At 35.3% G+C, this 23,359-nt stretch overlaps 1 protein-coding gene across 5 annotated transcripts in view; it reads right to left on the minus strand.

Moving 5' to 3' along the window:
- Positions 1-2,861: 2,861 nt before the first annotated feature.
- LOC135127208 (1-phosphatidylinositol 4,5-bisphosphate phosphodiesterase epsilon-1-like) overlaps positions 2,862-23,359 on the minus strand; it is a 243,887-nt gene continuing 223,389 nt past the window's right edge. For 4 of the 5 annotated variants that reach the window (XM_064053599.1, XM_064053596.1, XM_064053600.1 and 1 more), the window contains 9 exons: positions 19,610-19,807; positions 19,362-19,515; positions 19,175-19,309; positions 18,943-19,127; positions 13,812-13,943; positions 13,104-13,572; positions 12,394-13,019; positions 5,887-6,020; positions 2,862-5,836 (listed from right to left, as the gene is read on the minus strand). In XM_064053599.1, coding sequence (XP_063909669.1) covers positions 3,540-5,836; positions 5,887-6,020; positions 12,394-13,019; positions 13,104-13,572; positions 13,812-13,943; positions 18,943-19,127; positions 19,175-19,309; positions 19,362-19,515; positions 19,610-19,807 — 4,330 coding nt within the window. In that variant the 3' untranslated portion in view covers positions 2,862-3,539. The remainder of the gene's footprint in view (positions 5,837-5,886; positions 6,021-12,393; positions 13,020-13,103; positions 13,573-13,811; positions 13,944-18,942; positions 19,128-19,174; positions 19,310-19,361; positions 19,516-19,609; positions 19,808-23,359) is intronic. The other variant, XM_064053601.1, reaches the window with a different exon arrangement.

Genomic DNA, 23,359 nt, shown 5'->3' on the forward strand with positions numbered 1-23,359 from the left:
TTTGAACCTTGAGGGACCCCAGAAGTTGATACATATTCATTGGATTTAAAACCATTATAGAAGACGTAGTTTATCCTGTGCGAAAGATATGAATCAATTAGTCTAATGAAAGATGTCGCAAGACCAAACGCACTGAGTTTATTCAATAATATCTTGTGATCAACCGTGTCAAAAGCAGAACTGAAGTCGGTATATATAACGTCTATTTGACTTCCTCTATCCAGTTCTTCAGAAATAAACTGTGTAATAGTTATCAGATTGGTTGAGGTGGATCTACGTGGCATGAAACCATGTTGATTTGGAGAGATATACCGATGCGTCCCGTTGAAAATAGCTCTATAAATAATTTTCTCAAAGATCTTAGCAAAATTTGATTGGATGGCTATGGGTCGATAGTTTTTGAGAAGTGTATTGTCTTCATTTTTGTGGACTGGAACAATTTTTGCGCGTTTCCAAAAAGTTGGAAATGTTGACGAAGATATAGCTAGATTGATGATATGTAATAGCGGTTTTGCTAAAGCAAATTGAGCATCATGTATGAGAAAGCTTGGGATTTGGTCATCTCCAGCTGTATGCTTGAGTGGAAAACGAGCCATGATTTGAATCAATTCATCCTCAGTTACGGATTGGAGGTCGAAACAAATGCGATTGGTATGCACATCTTCATAATCCACATTAGACCCAGAAGTAAATATACCAGAAAAGGAGGAGGCAAATGCATTAATAATTTCTTGCGGTGACTCATATGCTAGATTCTCATGGTACATTATTCCCGGTATTCGCGTTATTCCTTTCTTCATCTGAACATACTTGTACACTTCTCTCGGGTCTGATAGTATCGACTGTTCAATCTTACTCATGTAGTTACTGTACGCAAGGGATATCTGTGATTTACAATAGCTACGCAATCTTTTAAATTCATTAAGGTGAACTACGCTACCAGAGACACGCCATTTTCTTCGGCACCTATGCTTAAGTTTTAAATTAAAGATAATATCAGCCGTGAACCATGGAGGAAAAGTGGAGCGATTTTTGGTACAAAATGGGACTGAAGATTTAATAGTAGAATACAGGAGATCATAAAAAGTTTTAACAGCCTGATTCACATGAGTACATTTAGTTACAGATGACCAATCAGTGCACCACAGATCGTCATAGAGTTTATTAAAATTAGCTTTGCGAAAGTTGAAACGATCACTATTTACTGCTGGAAATGGTATGAATTTATCAGAATTTTCCAAATCAATAGAAACTGACAAAGCTGGATGATAAAAATCTTCTTTAACAAAAGGATATTTAGCATGATCCACAACCATTGGACGCTTTAGATTGGAAAAAATTAAGTCAAGCAGTTTTCCATCATTATTAGGAATATTGTTGTGCTGGACAACATCAAGTGAATTAGACAGATTCTGTAGTATTCGAAGTTTGGGACATGTGTTGAAATGTTTGTTATAAGTGGGAATATTGAAATCACCAATCAGTATAAACGGTTTGCTAATAAGGAATATTTCTAAAGCTTCAAGAAATGCTTCATAATTGGCAATGGGTAGATCAGGCGGTATATAAACAACAATGAGAAAAAATACAAACTTATTCAGAGAACATTTACAAAAAACAAAATCAATTTTTGGTACCAAGTCAGCTAATTCCTTCATGGTTTGAACTTCAAAGATTATTTTATTAGAAAGAGCGACAATGACTCCACCACCATCAGATTTGTTAGTCAAGTTACATTTTCTGTCACAACGTATGACACTATATTCAGAAGGAAAAAGTTCACTATTTTTGACCGATGCATTTAACCATGATTCAGTAACGACAATAATATCATAGAAAAGTTCACATGCGTTAACATAAAAGGTATGAGTTTTACTACGTAGGCCACGGGTATTTTGGTAATAAATATAGAGTTTATCAGAAGTACTATTGGGCAAAGTCAGTTTAAAGATCTAGCAGATATAATAGTGGGAATTCCATTTCTATATTTGAGTGACAGATTCTGTTCTCCATTGGCGAGTCGAGTATTGAGTTCAGCTTTAGTGTTTCTGTAGAGAGCAATTTGCATTGGAGTTTTGTCAGATGAGATAAAGATTCCGTTTAAATTAGGTGTAGACTTAAGTTTAGAAGCATTGCGTAAGGCCTTGTTTACAGGTGTAGGTGAGGAAAAGCAGATTTTCAATGGGCGACAGCGGTTTACATTTTTTTTAGATATAGAGATAAATTTTACACTTCTCTTTTCAACGTTTGTTTATACTAATTCGAATCTTAATAAAACTAAATAAATTAGAATGAAACATGATTTTACATAATAATAAAAATAAAATGTAGACTCCATTTCAATTAAATGTGTCTCAAGGTCACTATGTCGCTAAAGTTTGGACTGTACCGTCTCGATTTTCGATGGATTGTACCTACAGTAGCGATGACAACGAGAAACAAGAGGAAGGTCCCTTTTGGTACTTCTTACTTGTGCTTTTCAACCACACAAAACACCTGCTACTTTTATCTTTTATTAGGATTTTGAAAAACTGGAAATTATTTTAGTTTTGTTTATGGATTACGACACAACAAAGTTAGTTAAGGTAAAAAAAATCTTCAATCACAGTAGATCGTTTTTGATATTAACTACTTCTCTAAATATAACTAAACGAAAAAAAAGAAAAATTTTTTGAACGCAATATATTTTATAAATCGTTAAATATAACAATATTACGTAAAAACAATCATTCCAAGTTTGTACTACAAAGTAACAGTATATATATTTTCGTATATGTATATATGATATATTTTATAAATTACATCAATGTTAATGCAAATATGGTACAAGAACGATTATTATAAATGTATCAATACTGCAAGTTGATCTTTGGGATATGTGAAATGAAATTAGTAATTTAAGAAGTCAATAAATATGTCAAGAGATATGAGAAACATGATAGAGACAATTTTATAAGTACATTTTCCATTAGTTAAGTAGGTATTATAGTTCATCATCTTTAATAATAATTAGCTATCATCATTAATTTACTATTATATTAATAACAATAAAATTATTTCAATAAATTATATAATAAACTCTAGAACATATTAATAACATCACAAAAATCGTCATCAAGGCAAACTATATATTTGAGATATGCTCTTACATGACAAGACTGATGGGGTCGTAGTTAACTCTCAACAGAGCTAGTAAAACAAAACAAATTCAACATAACTTGTAAAGAACAATTTATACAAGCCTCTAAAATCAACAGTTAACTGTAAAATTCCCAGTACAACTTTAGTCGACAATATAAGTACAAAGAAAGTGCCAGCGTCAAGCTGCAGCTCAAACCACATCGTTTCACTTCGAATGAAAAGTGCCAAAATCGTAACAAACACAAAATAAGTAGTAGCAAAATAGATTTTGTAGAATACAAACTTTAACACTATCTATGTTGCTACATCTAACAACCCTATTTCATTAAAGCTGTAAGAATACAAACACTTCAGTGTCAAAGTATTTAATAAAAACGCACTAAAAGTTAGTCCAGAAGTCATGATTTCCACTCTTTGAACTTCCTCAGCGAAACCTTCTTCAACCGCGACACTGTCGCCATGAGATCCGACTCCTTCCCGTCCTCGTCACTCAGAGTCTCTCCCTCCGAGTGCACCTCCCTCTGGCACTGCTGCTTCTGCGAGCCCGCCGTCACGGCGGTGTCCTTCTCCGAGTTCACTTTGGCCCGCGGCACCGCCTTGCTCCTCTCCTCGGCACTCTTGTTCTTCCACTTGGAAGTCGTAGGGTCACTGAGCGCGACTTGCACGGGCACTTTAATACTGTTCGTGGCGACACTCCTCGCGACGTTCAAACCGCGGCTGATGCGATCCAGAGTGGCCAGCCTCAAGCTGGAGGTTATGCGGTTCTTACGCAGCGAAGTGGGCGTCGAAAGACTAGACTTCTCCTGCATGATGAATCTACCGATGGTCTGCCAGTGGCTCTGCGCGCTGTAGACGTTCTCGTCGTCGGCTAATCGGCGCTGCTGGATGTTATGACTAGCACCACCCCATTCCAGTTCTTCGACTACGGCGAAGTTCATGGGGTCTTCCAGGCGCCGAGCCTTGACTAGAGCTTGAGCAAGAACGTCTTGAGCGCACGCATTCAACGGTACTTTCAAGATAGCGTAAGGAATCTCCGGAGACACGTTATATATACACACTAGGAAAGTATCGTTTTCTTCCCAGGCGTTACTAGGGGCTCCGTCTGACTTGCGGGCTTCTCGTTCCCGGTTGGCGACGCTGCGGATTGAAGACAACCAGGCTCGACTACTGGGGTCGTCACCCATACGTTTGAGGATGAAGCGACCCTCGCCCTTCCACTGGGACTGCGCTTGGAGAGGACGCTCGTGAAGATCCAGAATCCGCTGGGTTGCTGGAAGGTTGTGGTCTTTCTTCTCCCAACTCCGTGCCACCTCTTCGACGAGAATGTAGTCATTGATTTTGTTCGTCGGGATATTAGCCTTCTGCAAACACAGCGAGAGGACGTCTTGAGTAGTCGACTCTTGTGTGATCTTCAAGATCGTGTAGGGTTCCTCGGAGACGACGCCGTAGACCATGAGAAAGAACATGCGTCGTTTGACGCAGAGTGGCGTCCCCGAGATCCCTAAGTACGTGCTGTCGGCGCTAGGGTCGACTTGAATCTTTGGTTCGGTTTCTGGTTGGCTCCTCTCCATGCCGTCTCGCGTTTCCGAGTTCTCGAGACTCTCTTCCTCCACGCGGGAGTAGATGAAGAGAGTCGACATGTTGAGATACTTGTTCTGGGGGGATCTTAACCGGAGGTGTCTATACCCAGGTCGCAGACACTTCAACGGCAAAATCCTCTGTGCTAATAAATGATTACTAGTAACGTCCATCACGGTGAACCTCAAGAAAGCCAAATCCTGGAACAGAACTCGAAAATGAAACGTGTCGTTCCAAATCGGGTTTAAGGCGTTCTTCTGCACGATCTTCGTTTTCTGCTTATTGCAGTCAACAGGTATCCCAATAATCTCTACTTCCACGTAAGTACTCAAGTTGACGTTGCTCTGACTCACGTACTGCCCTGACACTATGTTAATCACAATCTGGGACGAATGCAACCCATCGAACTCCTTATCCCACGGGTTGAACCTCCTATACATCACGTGCGACCTATCCCACATGACGCTGGGTTTCCCCACATACCCTGCCCTCCCGTTCTGTTCAAACATCGCGGTGTTCAACTGCATGGGTGTGTCGTCCGTCTGGTAGTTCAGCGCCGCCATTTGCAACCCGAACGACCAAAAAATCACCGGGTTGAAATTCGACGAATCTATCCTCATCCCCGCCGGGTACGTCCGCATCAACTGCGTCTGCGTGTGCGCCACCACCCCCTGGGGCTGCCTCTTGCACAACCTCTTCGCCGTGTTCTCGTTGATAGACGAGCACTGGTAGCACGGGAGGTTCACGTTCGGCCGCGCTTGCTTCATCTCCGTCTCGAAGATGGTGATTTCGGACTCGTTGGACGAGATCCCCGACGAGCTAATATTGGAAGCCGAGCTGCTTCCGGTGGTGACGATGGAACTGCCGGAGCTCGACAGACACGCTCTTTGCCTCTGCTTGACGGAGCTGCTGGGGCTGATGGTGTTGAGGCCGCGGAATTTGATGGCTTGGACGTAGACCACCATGTCGGAGAGCTCTTTGGAGATCTGGCTGCTGCGTTTCTTCATCTTGTCGTCGGGGGCGGCGCGCTTGGTCGAACTGGTCTTGGAGACGGTGTGCGGGACGCCGTAGGGGCGCGGGGATTCGTTGGCGGTCAAGATTCCGTGGATTGCTTTTTCTGGAAGAGGAGGTGAGTTAGATGGGGTTTGGGGAGAGGTGGGGGTTTACCGTCGATATTGTCTTCGTCATCTTCATCGTCGTAGTCGTCATCGCTGAAGTCGTCATTGAAGGAACTACTGCTGGTGTTGCTGATTATTGAACTGGTCCGACCGGGAACTGAGTGCCTTATACCCGAACCAGGTCTGCAAATAGATGGACTTTTGGAGAATTTGAAAATAATCCAGATTAGGGTATTAGATTTGATGAAGTTTGAAGTGTGGCGTCATGTGACTCAAAAATAACATTACAAGGCAAATTAAATAAAAACTGGTCGAAAGTTATTTCGACAGAACTTCCCTCGCCCCTGAAGTACAGTCCAACAAATCCAGTTTTTTGAAAAATAGTAGGAGTGACATTTTATTTTGCGAAATTTTACTTCTTTCTGAGAAAAAAAGACCCAAGAAGTTTTTATATTCTTAAAAAAAAAAACAGTTGGGGGCCCCGAGAAGGTTTCATAGTCTAAAAAAAAGATGGTTTTACATTCTTAAAAAAAAAGACATTTGAGATCCACGACCTTCTTAAAAAAAAGACAATTGGGGCCCCCGAGAGGGTCTCATCTTCTTAAGAAAAGACAATTGGGACATCTTCCGTAAAAAAGGGCAGTTGGGCCCTACGAGGTTCCACCATCTTAAATAAACTCTTGGAGTCCCCACAAGGTTCCATCGTCTCAAAAAAAGACAATTGGGGCCTTCCATAAGGTTGAATCTTCTGTGGAAAAACAGTTGGAGCCCACGAGAAGCTTTCATCTTCTTAAAAAAAGGCAGTTGGGGTTCCCGAGAACGTTTCACCTTCTTAAAAAAACAATTGGGGTCTCTCGAGAGGGTTTCGCCTTCTTTAAAAAAATGACATTTGGGGCTCTCGAGAAGATTTCAGCTTCTTTAAAAAAAAGAGAATTGGGGGCCCCGAGAAAGTTTCACCTTCTTGAAAAAAAAAAAAGACAGCTAGCCCCCCCAAGAAGGCTTTACATTCTTAAAAAAGACAGTTGAGGTTCACGAGAACCTTTCACCTTCTTAAAAAAAAACTGATGGGTCCCCCGAGAAGGGTTTACCTTCTTAAAAAAATAAAATCGGGACCCCCGAGAAGGTTTCACCTTCTTCAAAAACAAAAACAAATGGGGCCCCCAAGAAGGTTTCGTTTTCTGTAAAAAAAGACAGTTGAAACCCCCGAAAAGGTTTTGCATTCTAAAAAAAGAGAGTTGGTCCCCCTGAGAAGGTTTCATATTCTTTAAAAAAAGACAGTTGGGAACCCTGAGATAGTTTCATCTTCTTAAAAAAAAAGACAGTTGGGGCACCCGAGAAGGTTTCACATTCTAAAAAAGAGAAGGTTGAGCCTCCTGAGAAGGTTACATCTTCTTCGAAAAAAGACAGTTGGAAACCTTGAGATGGTTTCATCTTCTTAAAAAAAAACAGTTGGGGCACTCGAGAAGGTTTCACATTCTAAAAATGAGAGAGTTGGGCACCCTGAGAAGGTTTCATCTTCTTTAAAAAAAGACAGTTGGGGCACCCGAGAAGGTTTCACATTCTAAAAAAGAGAAGGTTGAGCCTCCTGAGAAGGTTACATCTTCTTCGAAAAAAGACAGTTGGAAACCTTGAGATGGTTTCATCTTCTTAAAAAAAAACAGTTGGGGCACTCGAGAAGGTTTCACATTCTAAAAATGAGAGAGTTGGGCACCCTGAGAAGGTTTCATCTTCTTTAAAAAAAGACAGTTGGGGCACCCGAGAAGGTTTCACATTCTAAAAATGAGAGAGTTAGGTCCCCTGAGAAGGTTTCACTTTCTTAAAAAAAAAGACAGTTGGCGCGCCCGAGAGGGTTTCACCTTCTTAAAAAAGCTAGTTGGGATCCACGAAAAGGTTTCACATTCTGGTATAAAAGGCAGTTAATCCTCGAGAAAGTTTTATCTTCTTAAAAAAAGACATTTGGTGCCCTGAGAAGGTTTAATTTTCTTAAAAAAAAACAACAGTTGGGGTCCCTCGAGAGGGTTTCATCTTTTGTAAAAAAAGACAGTTGGAACCCATGAGAAGGGTTCAACTTCTTAAAAAAGAGACAGATAGGATCCTCGAGAAGGTTTCACCTTACTGAAAAGAAAGACAGTTGGCCCTCCCAAGAAGGTTTCACATTCTAAAAAAGAGAGAGTTGGGCCCCCTGAGAAGGTTTCATCTCCTTAAAAAAAAAGACAATTGGGCGCCCGATATGGTTTTACATTTTTAAAAAACACAGTTAGGGCCCCTGAGGTTTCACCTTCAAAAAAAAAAGATAGTTGGGGCCCCCGAGAGGATTTCATTTTCTTAAATAAGGCATTTGGGACCGCCGAGAAGGTTTCACATTCTTTTCAATTTGTCGTTTTTCATTTTTTTGATTTACAGTTTTTCATATTTTCAATTTTTGACTCTTGAATTTTTTTATTTTAAACTTTTGAATTTTTCAGTTTTACGATTTTGTCGTTTATAGATTTTCAATTTTTATATTTAAATTTTTTTAACTTGATGATTTTTAATTGAGGGCATGTACTACCTTCGACAATGACAACAAATCACAAATTTTTTTTTTTTGTATATTTTTGTTCTTTTTCTCTCGATCTGCTTCTGCTTTTGCTTTTGACAGATTGAACATTTTCATTTCCAATCTTTTTGTCACAATAGTATTTTCTACAATACGATCATGACTCAAACATATGGACCTTGCATTTAAGCTCTGCCCCTCGATCTCACAACCAATAAAAAATTCGTCACAATTGAGATCGGGCGGGTGGGTGGGCCTTTTTTTATTTTTTTTTTCTTAGTATGTGCAGTTGTCTTTCAACAAACAACACGGGACTTAAAACATATTTCATATGGTAATTTCTTGTAGAGAAATATGTACTCTGCATTTAAGCTCCACCCACCGTCTCACGACGAATTAAAAAATTAATCGCAACTGAGATGGGGCGGGTGAGTAGGGTTTATACTTTGATTTTTTTTTCGTAAAAAAAGACAGTTGGGGCCCCCGAGAAGGTTTCACATTCTAAAAAAAACATTTGGCGCCCCTGAGGAGGTTTTACATTTTTAAAAAAGACAGTTGGGACCCCCGAGGTTTCACATTCTTAAAACAAGATTTGAGACCAACGAGAAGATATCACATTCTTAAAAAAGATATTTGGCCCCCGGAGAAGGTTTTACAATTAAAAAAAAGACATTTGGGGCCCCCGAGAAGGTTTTACATTTTTAAAACAAGATAGTTGAGACTCCCAAGATGATTTCAAATTCGTTCGGGGACATCTGGCGCCCCCGAGAAGGTTTTACATTAAAAAAAAGACAGATGGGGCCCCCCGGAGAAGGTTTTACATGAGAAGGTTTTACATTTTAAAAAAAGACAGTTGGGGCCCCCGAGAAGGTTTCACATAAAAAAAAAGACATTTGGGGATCCCGAGAAGGTTTTACATTTTTAAAATAAGATAGTTGAGACCCCCGAGAAGATTTCACATTCTGAAAAAAGATATTTGCCCCCCGGAGAAGGTTTTATATGAGAAGGTTTTACATTTAAAAAAAAGATGGTTGGGGCCCCCGAGAAGGTTTCTCATTAAAAAAAAAGACATTTGGGGCTCCCGAGAAGGTTTTACATTTTTAAAACAAAATAGTTGAGACCCCCGAGAAGACTTCACATTCCGAAAAAAGATATTTGGCCCTCCGGAGAAGGTTTTACATGAGAAGGTTTTACATTTTAAAAAAAGACAGTTGGGGCCCCCGAGAAGGTTTCACATTAAAAAAAGACATTTGGGGATCCCGAGAAGGTTTTAGATTTTTAAAAAGACAGTTCCGAGCCCTTTGAAGGTTTCGCCTTCTTTAAAAAAGGTCAGTTGGGGGGACCTCCAAGAAGGTTTCAGATTAAAAAAAAACACATTTGGGCCCCCGAGAAGGTTTCACATTCTAAAAAAAAACATTTGGCGCCCCCGAGGAGGTTTTACATCTTAAAAAAGACAGTTGGGACCCCCGAAGTTTTACATTCTTAAAAAAAATGGTGAAAAGTTGATTTTGGTAAATGACTGAACAATATTAAGAGTAATCACCAGAATGAAGACAGGGTGGGTGGGCGGGGCTATTGTTTTCTTATAAAAGATTCTGTAGGAAAAAGTTAAACTTCGCCCCGCCCACCCACCCGTTCTCTCATTTTTTGCTTAAGAAATATCTAACAAATAAATGTTGTAGTATTACAAAAAAACTACGATTAACGCCTTTTTTTAACATATAATTCACCCCGCCTCCATTTCAGTGATTCATTTTGTCTAGTCCGAATGGAAGGTGGATCTCAATTGAAGAGAGATAAAATCGTTAGAATGAGAATAACGGGTGTGGGCGGTGCTAATATCTGCTAAGATAACATTGATTTTGGTGAAAGACATACCTTCTAAGAAAATAGAGGGTGGGTGGGCGGGACTAGTACTTGTTAAGATAAGATTGACTTTTGTAAATGACATATCCTTTAAGAAAAAATGGGTGGGTGGGCGAGGCTAAAGCTTGCTGAGATAGGACTGAACAATAGCAAGTGTAGTCACTGGAATGAAGAAGGGGTGGGTGGGTGGTTGGTTGGAGCTACTGCTTGCTCATAACACTAGAGAAAAGCCTAAATGTTGCCCCGCCCGCCTCCTTTCTCCATTTCATTTACTTATTTTATTTAGTGTAAAATGGCCACTGAAAAATAACAGTACTATTGTAAGTATTTCCAAACTTTTTTGGGAAAATGAAGTGAGCGGTTCTTGGTTCTTGATTTAATCAATTAGAAAAAATCCTAAATCCGAGAGAATCCGGAAGAACACGAACAGACTCCCAAAGAATACAAAAGAACCAAAAGAATATGAGAGAATATGAAAGGATCCAAGAAAATCTGGTAGAATTTATAACTATTCGGGTGAACTAGAGAGAATTTGAAAACAATTGCAGGGAATTTGACAGAATCTTAAAGAATACGCAAAGAATCCGAAAAAATATGAAAGAATATAAGAAAGTTTAAGAGAATCGGCCAAATTCAGTCAAGGTCAGAAAGAAGCTAAAAAAAAAACCGGAAATAATACGAAGGAATGCAACATAAACGGAAGGAATTTGAAAAAATTCGAAATTATCCGAAAGAATTAGACAGAATGCGAAACAATAATACACAAGAAATCCTAAAGAATACGAGAGAATCGGAAAAAACCCGAAATCAGATAGGCATTCGTATAAGATAGGAGACAATCCGGAATAATCTTAAGAAGACATAAAAGAATCCGAAAGAATTAAAAAAATCTGGATGAATGCGAAAGAATCCAAGGAAATCTGACAAGAATTAAACAGAATCCGAAAAAATACGCAAAGAGTAAAATACTTAAAATATCAAAAATATCAAAAAAAGCATGAATTTGAGATTAGAATTATGTTTGAAGTATCGTGTTGTTGAAAAAAACTATATACGTTAAGAAAATGATGTGAATGATTAAGCCCCGCCCACCCACCCTATCTCAAATCTGATGAATTTTTCATTTGTTGTCAGATAGAGGGGCAAAGCTTAATTGCAAAATCCTTATGTCTCTACAAAACAGATATGTAAAAAAGATAACTAGTGTGAAAACATGTAGTTATTCTCAATTTCTTAGTACCTCCTTAACTTCGACTATTCATGTTTATATTTCGAAAAAATTCGACAAGTACAATCGACAATCGGTTAAAAGGAAATGAACTTTGATTTTATCTCCTCAACGCAGAAGAGAGAACTGGATAATTAATTAACCACACTCAGTTTTTTCCCAAAGACATCGATCAATTTGAAGAACATTTTTTCGGCAAAATTGTAAGATGACAGACAAATTTTGATTAACGATTTACCATGCTTCCAATAATCTTAAAATACTTGCAAGATTTCACAGCATTCAGTTTTTGCTATTTCAAATTGTAAAATATAATTTTGAATTTTTCCTCAAAAATCTAAATGTATAGACTAAAAATATAAACCCCATGTTTGGTTAGCGTTTTACAGTCTAATTATCTCTCTAATAAAAATCAGGACAGATGCCAGACAGACAAACAGACAGACGAAAACGGGGCACCTATTTTTTCGTACTCGAGGGGTCATAAAACATCGAGAAAACATAAAAGTAGGCAGTCGTCCAATGGACTCGGTTACAATAGCTTACGCTCAGAAAGTAAAAAGGCGTACTGATAGGGAGTCTATATAAAATGGATGGACACAATTGATTGGAGGTATAAAGCTTTAAGAGAGGAAGAAGACAAAGGGATTTACTATACAATTGTCAACGAAAAGATGTAAAGCTGGTATCAAACAAAAGTACAAACTAAAAGTGTGTGCGGAGGAGGTGATCAAAGAGTTTGATGAAAATTTAAGGTAGGAGCGATCACAACTAAAAGGGAATAACGAAGCTTTAGAAATTTGTTGGCTATCTACAAAACAACCCACGAACGATCATTTCGCAGTCGAACGGCTATGGATTGTTTTATCTTGTTCCTTAATGAGAGCAACGCCCCCTTTCAACGGAATTAACAAAATCCCTACCTGCCAGGCGTAGACATCGCTGTAAAACTTAACGGCGCAGGCACTTCCATTATTAACTTTTTATTTTTTATAAGAATCCTATTTTTTAATTGTTCTGGTGAAGGCAACGACGGTTCATCACTATAGTCAGTTTCAAATAAGAAATTTGTAACCAACTTCTCTCCAAAAACCCTCTGGAACACGTGGGCCATTCTGGTCTGCTGTTGCAGCGAGCAGTGGTTCTCTATCGAAAGGATCACAGGATACGGAGAAGTAACAAAGGCATTTCGATCGATCGTCTCGACGACGGCGTTGAAGGGGATCTTTGTGGTGAAAGTATGTCCATGGTAGATCATGGGAAAGCCATCATCACCGTCCCAGCAGTCCAGCTCCACGCACCTGCAGCCGGTCAGCAAAACCTGGCTGTAGAGCTCGACGGACGACTCTCCCTTCAGCTGGTGTCCCGTGAGATACGTGTTGTGGGAGGAGGCTATGTAGTAAGTCGACATCGGTCTACCCATATCACTTTCATTAGGAACTTCGCGTTCATTCACAAAGGCGTAATTATCTTTGTCCATTAGGTAACGAGCGAAGCCCTCGAAGGACAAGCAGTTCTGGGCCCGCAGGGTCGCGTCCGATTCGTGCCTCTGCAAAAGAATTGAAATTTGACGTCAGTCGCATTAGACGCCTACTCGTCGCATTGATTTGTCGCAACTAATCGCCGAACTTACATGTATGAGAGCTTTGACTTGTTCCTCGGTCCAAACTTCCATCTGCCTGGTCTCAAGAAACTTGGTGAAAGTGGACATCGTGATCACTTGCGAATTGTTTGTGTCAATTCCGGCGCAGTTGGTGAAGATACTTGCGGCAGCGATTGCGTCGAATATCTTCTTCTGGGAGTTGACGACGGTCCCCTCGAGCTCGGCTCGACTGTTCCTCGTCAGCAAACCGAGCTTCTGCATTTTTTTCGCTTCGACTTTTGTTTTGACACCGTTTACTTTTGTTGAAGTATTCACAGCCATGCTTCGATAAGATATTGCTAGTTGTTCGAAGAGATCTCTTAAATCTTTCCGAATTAATAAACTAAACGAACGAAAAAGAGTAACGAAGTCTACGAAGTCTAATTGAGTATCGTAAAGAATTGAGCCTACTCTCGGATGCCTTCCGTGCCACAAGTGTTCCGTCGAGCCGTGCCGGTCTCTGCGGAAAAACAACCAGTCAAAACAGGTTAGGTTTTGTTTCAGGGTAGCTAGTAGCTAATCACAATTTTATCGCTGGACGTGGAAGACCTTAGAAAATGAAAAGAGTGTGACTGTTTTCACTTGCTATGGGCTTCATTAATTAGTCAGAAATCCTGTATTGTTTTGTTTGACTTTTGCTTATAACTTTGTGATTACATGGTACGTAAAAATAAATCAGGACATTGTTTTAAAACTCACCCTTTATGACTACCTACAATCGGGCAACAAATAAGTGTGTCGGCCAACAAATCGTCACAACCACAGGCATTACATTTTAGGTCATTTATTATTTTGGCCACTTCTTCAATAGTGGTTAATTTAAAATCGAAGCTACAATTTAGATTAGATTTACTATATTTAGTAGTTTGAAAGTAATTCAAGCTTGAAGTAGTCGGAAAGTAGGAAAACGCTAACAAAACTAAGAAGTTCAATAGGTAAGCGTTTGAGAGCTTTTTGATTCTCATAACAGTGTTAGTACAGTCAATCCGGCTCGGAAACTTAGCTTTTACTACCAATATTGACGGATTGGGCGCAGGATATTTGCACTCGGGTCTCAATCATAAACAAGTCATAATTTTTTTTACCTCGGGCTATTAAATTTGAACAGGTCATTTGCACTCGGGCCTATCTAGAACTTCATATAATTTCGTCATAAAATTTTAGCCTTAATATAAAAGGGACAGAAATAATAATGTAAAAAAAATTGGTCGAAGGTTATTTCGATAGAAATTCCTTGATATGCAGTTCAACAAATTCTGGTTTTTAGAAAAGTTTAAATATTTCAGTTTTTAAATTTAGTAATTTTAGATTTGAGTTTCTCAAGATTTTAATTTTTCAATTTTTTGATTTGCAATTTTTTATTTCTTCAATTTTTGTTTTTCCAATTTTTCGATTTTTCAATTTTTCATTTCTTCAAATCTTCAATTTGTAATTTTTCGTTTCGGTTTTATATTTTCTTTATTTTACAATTTTACGATTTTTAAATTTTTCGTTTCGGTTTTTGGTTATATTTATTTTTTCAATTTTTTGTTTCTTCAATTATTTATTTCTTCAATTTTTCGTTTCTTCAATTTTTCCATTCTTAAATTTTTCATTTCTTCAAATTTGTAAATTGCAATTTTTCGTTTCGGTTTTAATTTTTCAATTCTTTTGGTTTGAACCTTTTCGTTTCGATTTTTGTTTTATGAATTTTTCAATTTTTCATTTCTTCAAATTTTCAATTGGCAACTTTTCGTTTCTTCAAATTTTCATTTCTTCAATTTTTTACTTCTTCAATTGAAAGTTTTTTCAATTTTTCGTTTCGGTTTAGGGTTATATTTATTTTTTCAATTTTTTCGTTTCTTCAATTTTTCATTTCTTCAATTTTTAGTTTCGGGTTTAATTTTTCATTTTTTTTTGATTGAAACTTCCTTTCGATTTTTGTTTCATGAATTTTTCAATTTTTCATTTATTCAAATTTTCAATTTGCAATTTTTCGTTTCGATTTTTGGTTATATTTATTTTTTCAATCTTTCGTTTCTTCAATTTTTTATTTCTTTAATATTTTATTTCTTCAATTTTTCGTTTTTTCAATTTTTCCATTCTTCAATTTTTCATTTCTTCAAATTTTCTAATTGCAATTTTTCGTTTCGGATTTTTGTTTCACGAATATTTCAATTTTTTGTTTCTTCATTTTTCGGATTCTTCAATCGTTCATTTCTTCAAATTTTCAATTTGAAAGTTACCTTTTCGGTTCTTTGTATTATTTATTTTTTCAATTTTCCGTTTCTTCGATTTTTTATTTCTTCAATTTTTCGTTTCTACAATTTTCCGATTCTCCAATTTTTCATTTCTTCAAATTTTCAAACAGCAACTTTTCGTTTGGGTTTTTTATTTTCTTTATTTTTACAATTTTTCTACTTTTCAATGTTCTGATTTTATTTTTTCAATTTTTCGTTTCTTCAATTTTTCATTTCTTCAAATTTTCATTTCTTCAGTTGTTCGTTTCTTAAATTTTTTAAATCTTCAAATTTTCATTTCTTCAAATTTTCAATTTGTAATTTTTCGTTTCGGTTTTTTATTTTCTTTATTTTACAATTTTTCGATATTCCAATAATTGTAATTTTTCGTTTCTTCAATTTTTCGATTTTTAAATTTTTCGTTTCTTCAATTTTTCGATTTTTAAATTTTTCGTTTCTTCAATTTTTCATTTCTTCAATTTTTTAAATCTTCAATTTTTAAATCTGCAATTTTTTAAATCTTCAACTTTTTAAATCTTCAATTTTTCATTTCTTCAAATTTTCAAATTGCAATTTTTTAATTTTTCAATTTTTTCAATTTGTAATTTTTCGTTTCTGTTTTTGGTTACATTTATTTTTTCAATTTTTCGTTTCTTCAATTTGTCCATTCTTTAATTTTTCATTTTTTCAAATTTTCAAATTGCAATTTTTCATTTCTTCAAATTTTCAAATTGCAATTTTTTAATTTTTCAATTTTTTCAATTTGTAATTTTTCGTTTCTGTTTTTGGTTACATTTATTTTTTCAATTTTTCGTTTCTTCAATTTGTCCATTCTTTAATTTTTCATTTTTTCAAATTTTCAAATTGCAATTTTTCGTTTCTTCAATTTTCGAATTCTTCAATTTTTGATTTCTTTAATTTTTCATTTTTTCAATTTTTCGTTTCTTCAATTTTTTAAATGTTCAATTTTTCATTTCTTCAAATTTTCAATTTGTAATTTTTCGTTTCGGTTTTTTATTTTCTTTATTTTACAATTTTTCGATATTCCAATAATTGTAATTTTTCGTTTCTTCAATTTTTCGATTTTTAAATTTTTCGTTTCGATTTTTGGTTATATTTAGTTTTTCAATTTTTCGTTTCTTCAAATTTTCATTTCTTCAAATTTTCAATTTGTAATTTTTCGTTACGGTTTTTATTTTCCTTATTTTTACAATTTTTTGATTTTTCAATGTTCCGATTTTATGTCTTGTTTCTTGAATTTTAATTTTTTCACTTTATCCTTTCTTCAAATTTTCGATGTGTAATTTTTCGAATTGTCATTTTTTTGTTTCTTTAATTTTACGACATGCAACTCTTTCATTTCAAGATTTTTCAGTTTTTCGGTTTTACAATTTTTCATTTCGATTTGCAATTTTTCGTTTCAGTTGATTGAAAAATCGAAAAATTCCAAAAATAAAGAGAATAAATGTTTATTTTTGGAATTTTTCGATTTTTCAATGTTCTGATCTTGTAATATTTCTTTTTGCAATGCAAAATTTTCAATTTTGTATTTTACGATTTTTCGATTTTCAATTTTTCGGTTTTCCTTTTTTCAATTTTAGATTTTTCAATTCCTCGTTTCTTCAATGTTTGATTTCAAGTTTATTTAGTTTTTATTTTAAACATGTAATAAAAATAATTTTTACTTTTTCAATTTTATGATTTTAGAAGTTTTCTATTTTTCAATTTTTTGATTTTACAATTTTTTGGTTTTTCTCTTTGGCGTTTTTTCTACTTTTCAATTTTCTATTCATTATTTTTTTCGAATACAAAGTTTCTCGACTTTTAGTTTTTCCATGTTTCGATTTTGTTTCTTCAGTTCTTCGATTTGCAATTTTTCGATTTTCCACTTTTTCGATTTTGCAATTTTTGTTTTTTATTGATGTTTAAATTTTTTCCGATTTTTTAATTTTTGGTTTTTTAAATTTTAGATTTTTCAGTTTCTCGATTTTTTAATTTTTCGTTTTTTTTTCTTTTCTTCAATCTTTGATTTGCAATTTTTCTAGTTCTCACTTTAAATATGTATTAATAATAACTTTTTAAATGTTTCACTTTTTAATTTTATGATTTCAGAATTTGTACTTATTTTTCAATTATCGGATATTAAAACTTTTTCATTTATTCGCTTTTCAGTTTTTCGATCTTTCAGTATTACAGTTATTTGACTTCTTTTATTTCTATTTATTTTTAGTTTTTCGTTGTTCCAATTTTTCATTTCTTCAGTTTTTCGATTTGCAATTTTTCGATTTTTTAATTTTTTCCAATTTTTTAATTTTTTGATTTTTAATTTTTATGTACAGGGTTATTCAGCTAAGATGACCCATTTATGTTTTTAAAATAGGCAACCCAAAATACCGATTCCACCTGAATCTGGATTACAAAAATGTTTCAAAATTAAATTGTATCAGAGTTTGCTAAATGTATCGAAACGTCAGTCAGAAAAATGGCTATGCATACTTTACGATAATAACGAGAAAACCGACCATCTTTGTGGTTGGTTTGTAGGTCGAAGTGCATGCTCCAGGTACGAGATTTTAAAATTGAAAAAGTGCAAAATGAAAAAACGAAGTATTGTAAAATCGAAATATTGAAAATCGAAATCGGAAAATTGAATAATTGAAAAATGGAATACATGAAAAATTCTAAAATCGAAAGAGATTTTGGAAAAATAAAGGAAATGAAAACAAGGAAAAATTGTGATATAAAAAAATTCTAAAAACGAAAATTTGAAAAATTAAAAATCGAGAACACGAAAAATTGTAAAATTGAAAAATTGTGAAACTGAAACATTGAAAAAAGAAAAATGAAATAGAATTAAAAAAGAGGTTGAAAGCAAACAAAGCGAGATTTTTGGAAAAATTATCTGAGATTTGATTCTGCGAATTTGATTTTTTTATACGTTAAAGTAAATGTAAATAAGTGTGCTACACGTCGGTTTGAAGTGAGTTTTCCATTATTAATAATAACACTGCTAATGATGAGAGTTCTGTATTCCCAAATTTTCAGGAAAATGGAGTGACTTCAAGAATGTTTGATTTAATCAATAAAATAACGAAACAATTTAATCTCGTCGCCATGTGTTCTAGTAGCACAGGTGCTAATGAACTGAAAAACATTTATAAGTACTCGTAATTTAAGACAAATAGCGATAACGCTTGTCGAAATTATGCACGTGAAAATGAAACAGAGAAACTAAACTAAACGATATTTTCTATGAATTGCAATAACCGGATCACAATGCGATGGTCCAGACTTTTTTATTGCTTCGACCTCCGCTTATTAAATAAAACATTGCGTTGTCTAGGTCCAGGGAGGCAAACATTTCTCTAGGGGAGCCTCAGCCTCGGCTACTGCCCTGTCTAGAGGTCATGAAACGTCGAGAAAATATGAAAGTACCAAGCCGCCCAATGGACTCGATTACAAAAATCGGCTAGGTGTAAATGTCCACTGCGACTAGCATGTGTTACCGGAGTGAGTGCAAAAATCCATCGCTGGACGGATTGACTATACTATATTAGATTAAGCCAAGAGGCACAAGCTTTTAAGAACCAAAGTAATCAATAATCAATTACCTGTCAAACTTGGGCTGCGACGAGTTGTACGCCAGTTGACCTAAACTGTGGTGTCTGGAGACATCCGGTTGATGATCTGGAAAAGTCGTGGGTGTGGATTGACGGTGGTGCGTGGGATTTCTCCAGTAGCTGCTTTCCATACACATTGTCGTCGGCTCCACGAACTGACTCCTCAAGCTGCGATCCTAAGCAACTCATTAACAACAATCCCCTGATTAGACCGAATCCTTACTTTGAACGTTTGATTACTCAGCAGTTGTTTCTTCTTGATTTTCATCGAAACTTCCCTCCGTAAAGCACCCGACGGCTCTCCAGGTTGATTTGTACCTGTCATGCCGGCAAGGGACCAGTCTCTGCCCCCAAAAGACTATGAAGAATCAATGTGAAACGGTAAGTAAGGAATGCTGTATTTGATTTACCCTGATTGCGTCGGCGGCTAAGGGACCGCAACAATATCCGTCTTCGTGATACAGTTGCATGTATTGTTCTCGTAACCAGAGGAGTCGCCGGTCTGACAACGTGCTCTGTCTGGATAGACCTCGGATTAGCCAACATAAACCGCTAAACCACACCCTGAAGACATAAAAACCGTTTTGAAATTCCTTGAAAATGTGGAAGTGCTCCCGTAAGGGATGAACGTGAGGGGGTGAAGTCTGGATTACTTTACCTGCATATAGCTGATGGACACACGATGTAGAGCAATCTGTTATCGCTTAAGCCATATCCGTAGAGGATAGTGAGGGCGCATTCGTTTCCTGGTTCGTGAGTGAGGCCGTACCTTCGAGCTACTGTGGCGAGTTCGGATTCTTTCTCGGCGTCTCGTCCTCCTAAGTGGACTTCTTTAACTGCCATTAAATCCAGAAATCTGGAAATAACAAGTATGTTGGGTACAGGCTGTGAAAACAAGCTTGTTCAAGTTCATAAGAGTCGTTGCGAGAAGTGGATCGATTTGTTCTGGATTGTAAAACGAGGAAAGAACACTTTGTGGACAATGACTGGCTTCTAATTGGTACAAGAAATCGACCTTGTTGGCTGTTTTATAGTCATTTTTATTTTGTAACTGTTGTTATTACATTTATTTTTAATGTTCTTGTTGAAATGATCGCAACAGGAATAAAATGTTGAAAATGTAGCTAGCTAACTACGAAACGTTCAAGAACGACCTTTTTTATTCTTTATGCCGGCTGATAAGACCACAAAAACAATTATTAAAGTCGTTATCTTACTATTTACCCTCAGTAAGTAGAACGCGGGGTGTTTTATGATAAAAAATCAACGTATGGTTATTTTTATTAAAACCAGGAAGGAAAACAGAGATTTTTTTTAATTTTTCACATTCTCCTACAGCTGTCGCAACACCTAAGTGGCATTTTACACGTTATAAAATAGGATTTGTACAAGTATGTGTAATAACACAACAATAGTTTGAAAAAATCTTACACTAGAAATTTAGTTTAACTTAGGTTAGGTTTAGAGTTCGACTTACAACAATCAATAAACTTTCAACGACATAATTTAGTTTCAAACAGTTAATTAAGCTAAGATCGACCAACCCTCTTTCTAACTGCACCGTATTCACGTGTAATCAACAAGTAATTAGTGCTCTAACAATATCCAGTTATATGCAGTTTGACGTATATTAATTACATTAAAATCGTTGTGTTCATGCACGCATTAGCAACTTCTGGGTGAAAATGAAATTATCAGATACATTTAATACTACTTTTTCATATTTATATGTTCAATTTAATTTGTTAATACGTTTAATCGAGTGATTATTAACGTTCCTGATTTTTTTTGTCAGGTTGGCAACATATTTCAAATTTTATAATGGCACACCTGATCGTCAAAGTAACATTTATGACACCAATCCACTAGCTGTCATCGTCTCAACCAATCACCACATTTGTTAGGCGTGCTCGCGTCAAAATTGACAATTGTGAACTAACATACCAGCATGGTTGCCAATAATTCAGAATTACCAACACAAAAATTTGCTTCAATCATTAATAGTGACGCGGTAGTTTTCAATGGTGTGGTAATAATAATGGTAATAATAATAATAAGCTTCATTATACAGGCTTACTCAAGAAGGGGTATTTAAGCAGAACATCCCTCGCCCCTGGAGTACAGTCTTCCAACAATTATAAAATATGATTTTATTTCTATACATTAAAAATAGCTTACGCTTAGAAAATAAAAATATGATTGTATTTTTTACAGATTCTAGTGGAGCTTGGTTTTTGAATTCATTAATATACCGGGTGTCTGGAGTGTAGGTACAAATCAGCAAAAATCGAGTAAGCAGTTAAAAATGTTTGACGTATCAAAAATTGTCAAAGTTTTCAAAACCCTACGTTTAAAATGCTCGCAGTTAATTTTAGGTCCCCTGTGTTTTATTTTCGGATCAATTTAAAGGAATCTGGTGTTTTGTTGCTGTATGAACTTGAAAAAAATCTTTTGAGCTTTTACTGTTTTTTTTTTTTTTAACTCGGGAGACTCTTGGTAATCTATTAATAGTAAATTATTTAAAACAATTTTGGGAAACTTTCGTGTTCTATTTTTGGAAAATTCTGACCTGACCTGTTTTTGGGCTAATCTTGGGACTTCGTTTTTCTTTTTTTGAAAAATTTAAAATAATCTTGAGGTTTTAGATACTCCTGCTTGGAAAGTCTTATCCTAGCAGGTACTATCCCCGCCCACCCACCCTCTCTTTTCTTCGAGGGAATAAGACTGATTTTGGATAATGAGATCCCCTAAAATAAGACCGATTTTGGCAAATGACATACCCTCTAAGAAAAGAGAGGGTGGGTGGGCGGGGCTAGTGGCTACTAAGGTAAAACTGATTTTGGCAAATGACATACCCTCTAAGAAAAGAGAGGCTGGGTGGGCGGGGCTAGTAGCTGCTAAGGTAAAACTGATTTTAGCAAGTACTAACCCCGCCCACCCGCCCTCTCTTCTCTTAGGGGGTATGTCATTTGCCAAAAACACCCTTATCTTAGCAGGCACTAGTTTTCATTTTAAATGTGTAATAACGAGAATTTTAAACATTTTTCACTTTTTCAATTCTATGTTTATAGAATTTTTCTATTTTTTAATTACTGGATTTTATTTCATTTATTCAATTTTTCGATATTTCAATGTTACAGTTTTTCGACTTTACAATTTTGGCTATATACAGTATGTCCCCGAATTGAGTTCACAAGAGGAAAAAAAACTGTATTTTGTATTTTACAAAAAAATGACATAGGAATAACATTTTTTGCTTAATTCGAAACGAATAAATCTGCAATTAAAACTTCAAAATTTCTGGTCTGTACTTTTAAAATTATTTTTTCGTATTTCTAAGTTTTTCGTTACTTTTAGTTTTTTTCGATTTTAAGGACACAGCCTGATAATATTGAAATTTTAATTGCAGATTTATTCGTTTTGAATTAAGCAAAAAATGTTATTGCTATGTAATTTTTTTGTAAAATAGAAAATACAGTTTTTTTCCATCTTGTGAACTCAATTCGGGGACATACTGTATAATTTTTCGTTTTTACAATTTTTGGGTTTTACGATTTTTCGCTTTGACGTTTCTCTTCTTTCCAATTTTCTATTCATTTTTTTTATTAAGCTTCTCGACTTTTAGTTTTTCGATATTTCAATTTTTCGTTTCTTCAATTTTTGATTTCAGATTTGTCTAGTTTTTATTTTAAGTATATAACAATAATTTTTTTAATACTTCACTTTTTTAAATTTTGCAATTATAGAATTTTTCTATTTTTCTCTGTGTAGATGAAAATTTACATTATTTTTTGTTTCTTTAATTTTACATGTAACTCTTCCGAATTTTCATTTTTAATTTTTCAATTTGTATTTTCACCAGTTTTCAATTTTCAATTGAATCGAACAATTTTTCGATTTTTGAATTTTTCATTTCTTCAGTTTTTCGTTTCGGTTTTTTATTGTATTTATTTTTTTAATTTTTCGGTTTTTCAATGTTCCGATTTAATAATATTGCTTTTTTTGCGATATGAAAATTTTCAGTTTTTGTACTTTTCGCTTTTTAGATTTGCAATTTTTCAGTTTACAGTTTTTCGACGTTGCAATTTTGGCGATCTATAATTATTTTTCGATTTACAGTTTTTGGGTTTTACGATTTTTCTCTTCTACGTTTTTTCTTCTTTCCAATTTTCTATTCATTTTTTTTATTAAGTAGTCGACTTTAGTTTTTCGATGTTTCAATTTTTGATTTGCAATTTCTCTAGTTTTTATTATAAACGTGTAATAATATTTTATTTTATATTTCACTTTTTAAATTTTGTGATTATAGAATTTTTCTATTTTTCGATTATTGGACTTTAACCCTTTTTCATTTATTCGATTTTTCAATGTTACACTTGTCAATTTTACAATTTTTGCTTTTCCAATT

The sequence above is a fragment of the Zophobas morio genome, unplaced genomic scaffold, assembly GCF_036711695.1.
Source record: "Zophobas morio isolate AGI-343-1 ecotype UQ-CSIRO unplaced genomic scaffold, CSIRO_AGI_Zmor_V1 ptg000011l, whole genome shotgun sequence".
NCBI lineage: Eukaryota > Metazoa > Arthropoda > Insecta > Coleoptera > Tenebrionidae > Zophobas > Zophobas morio.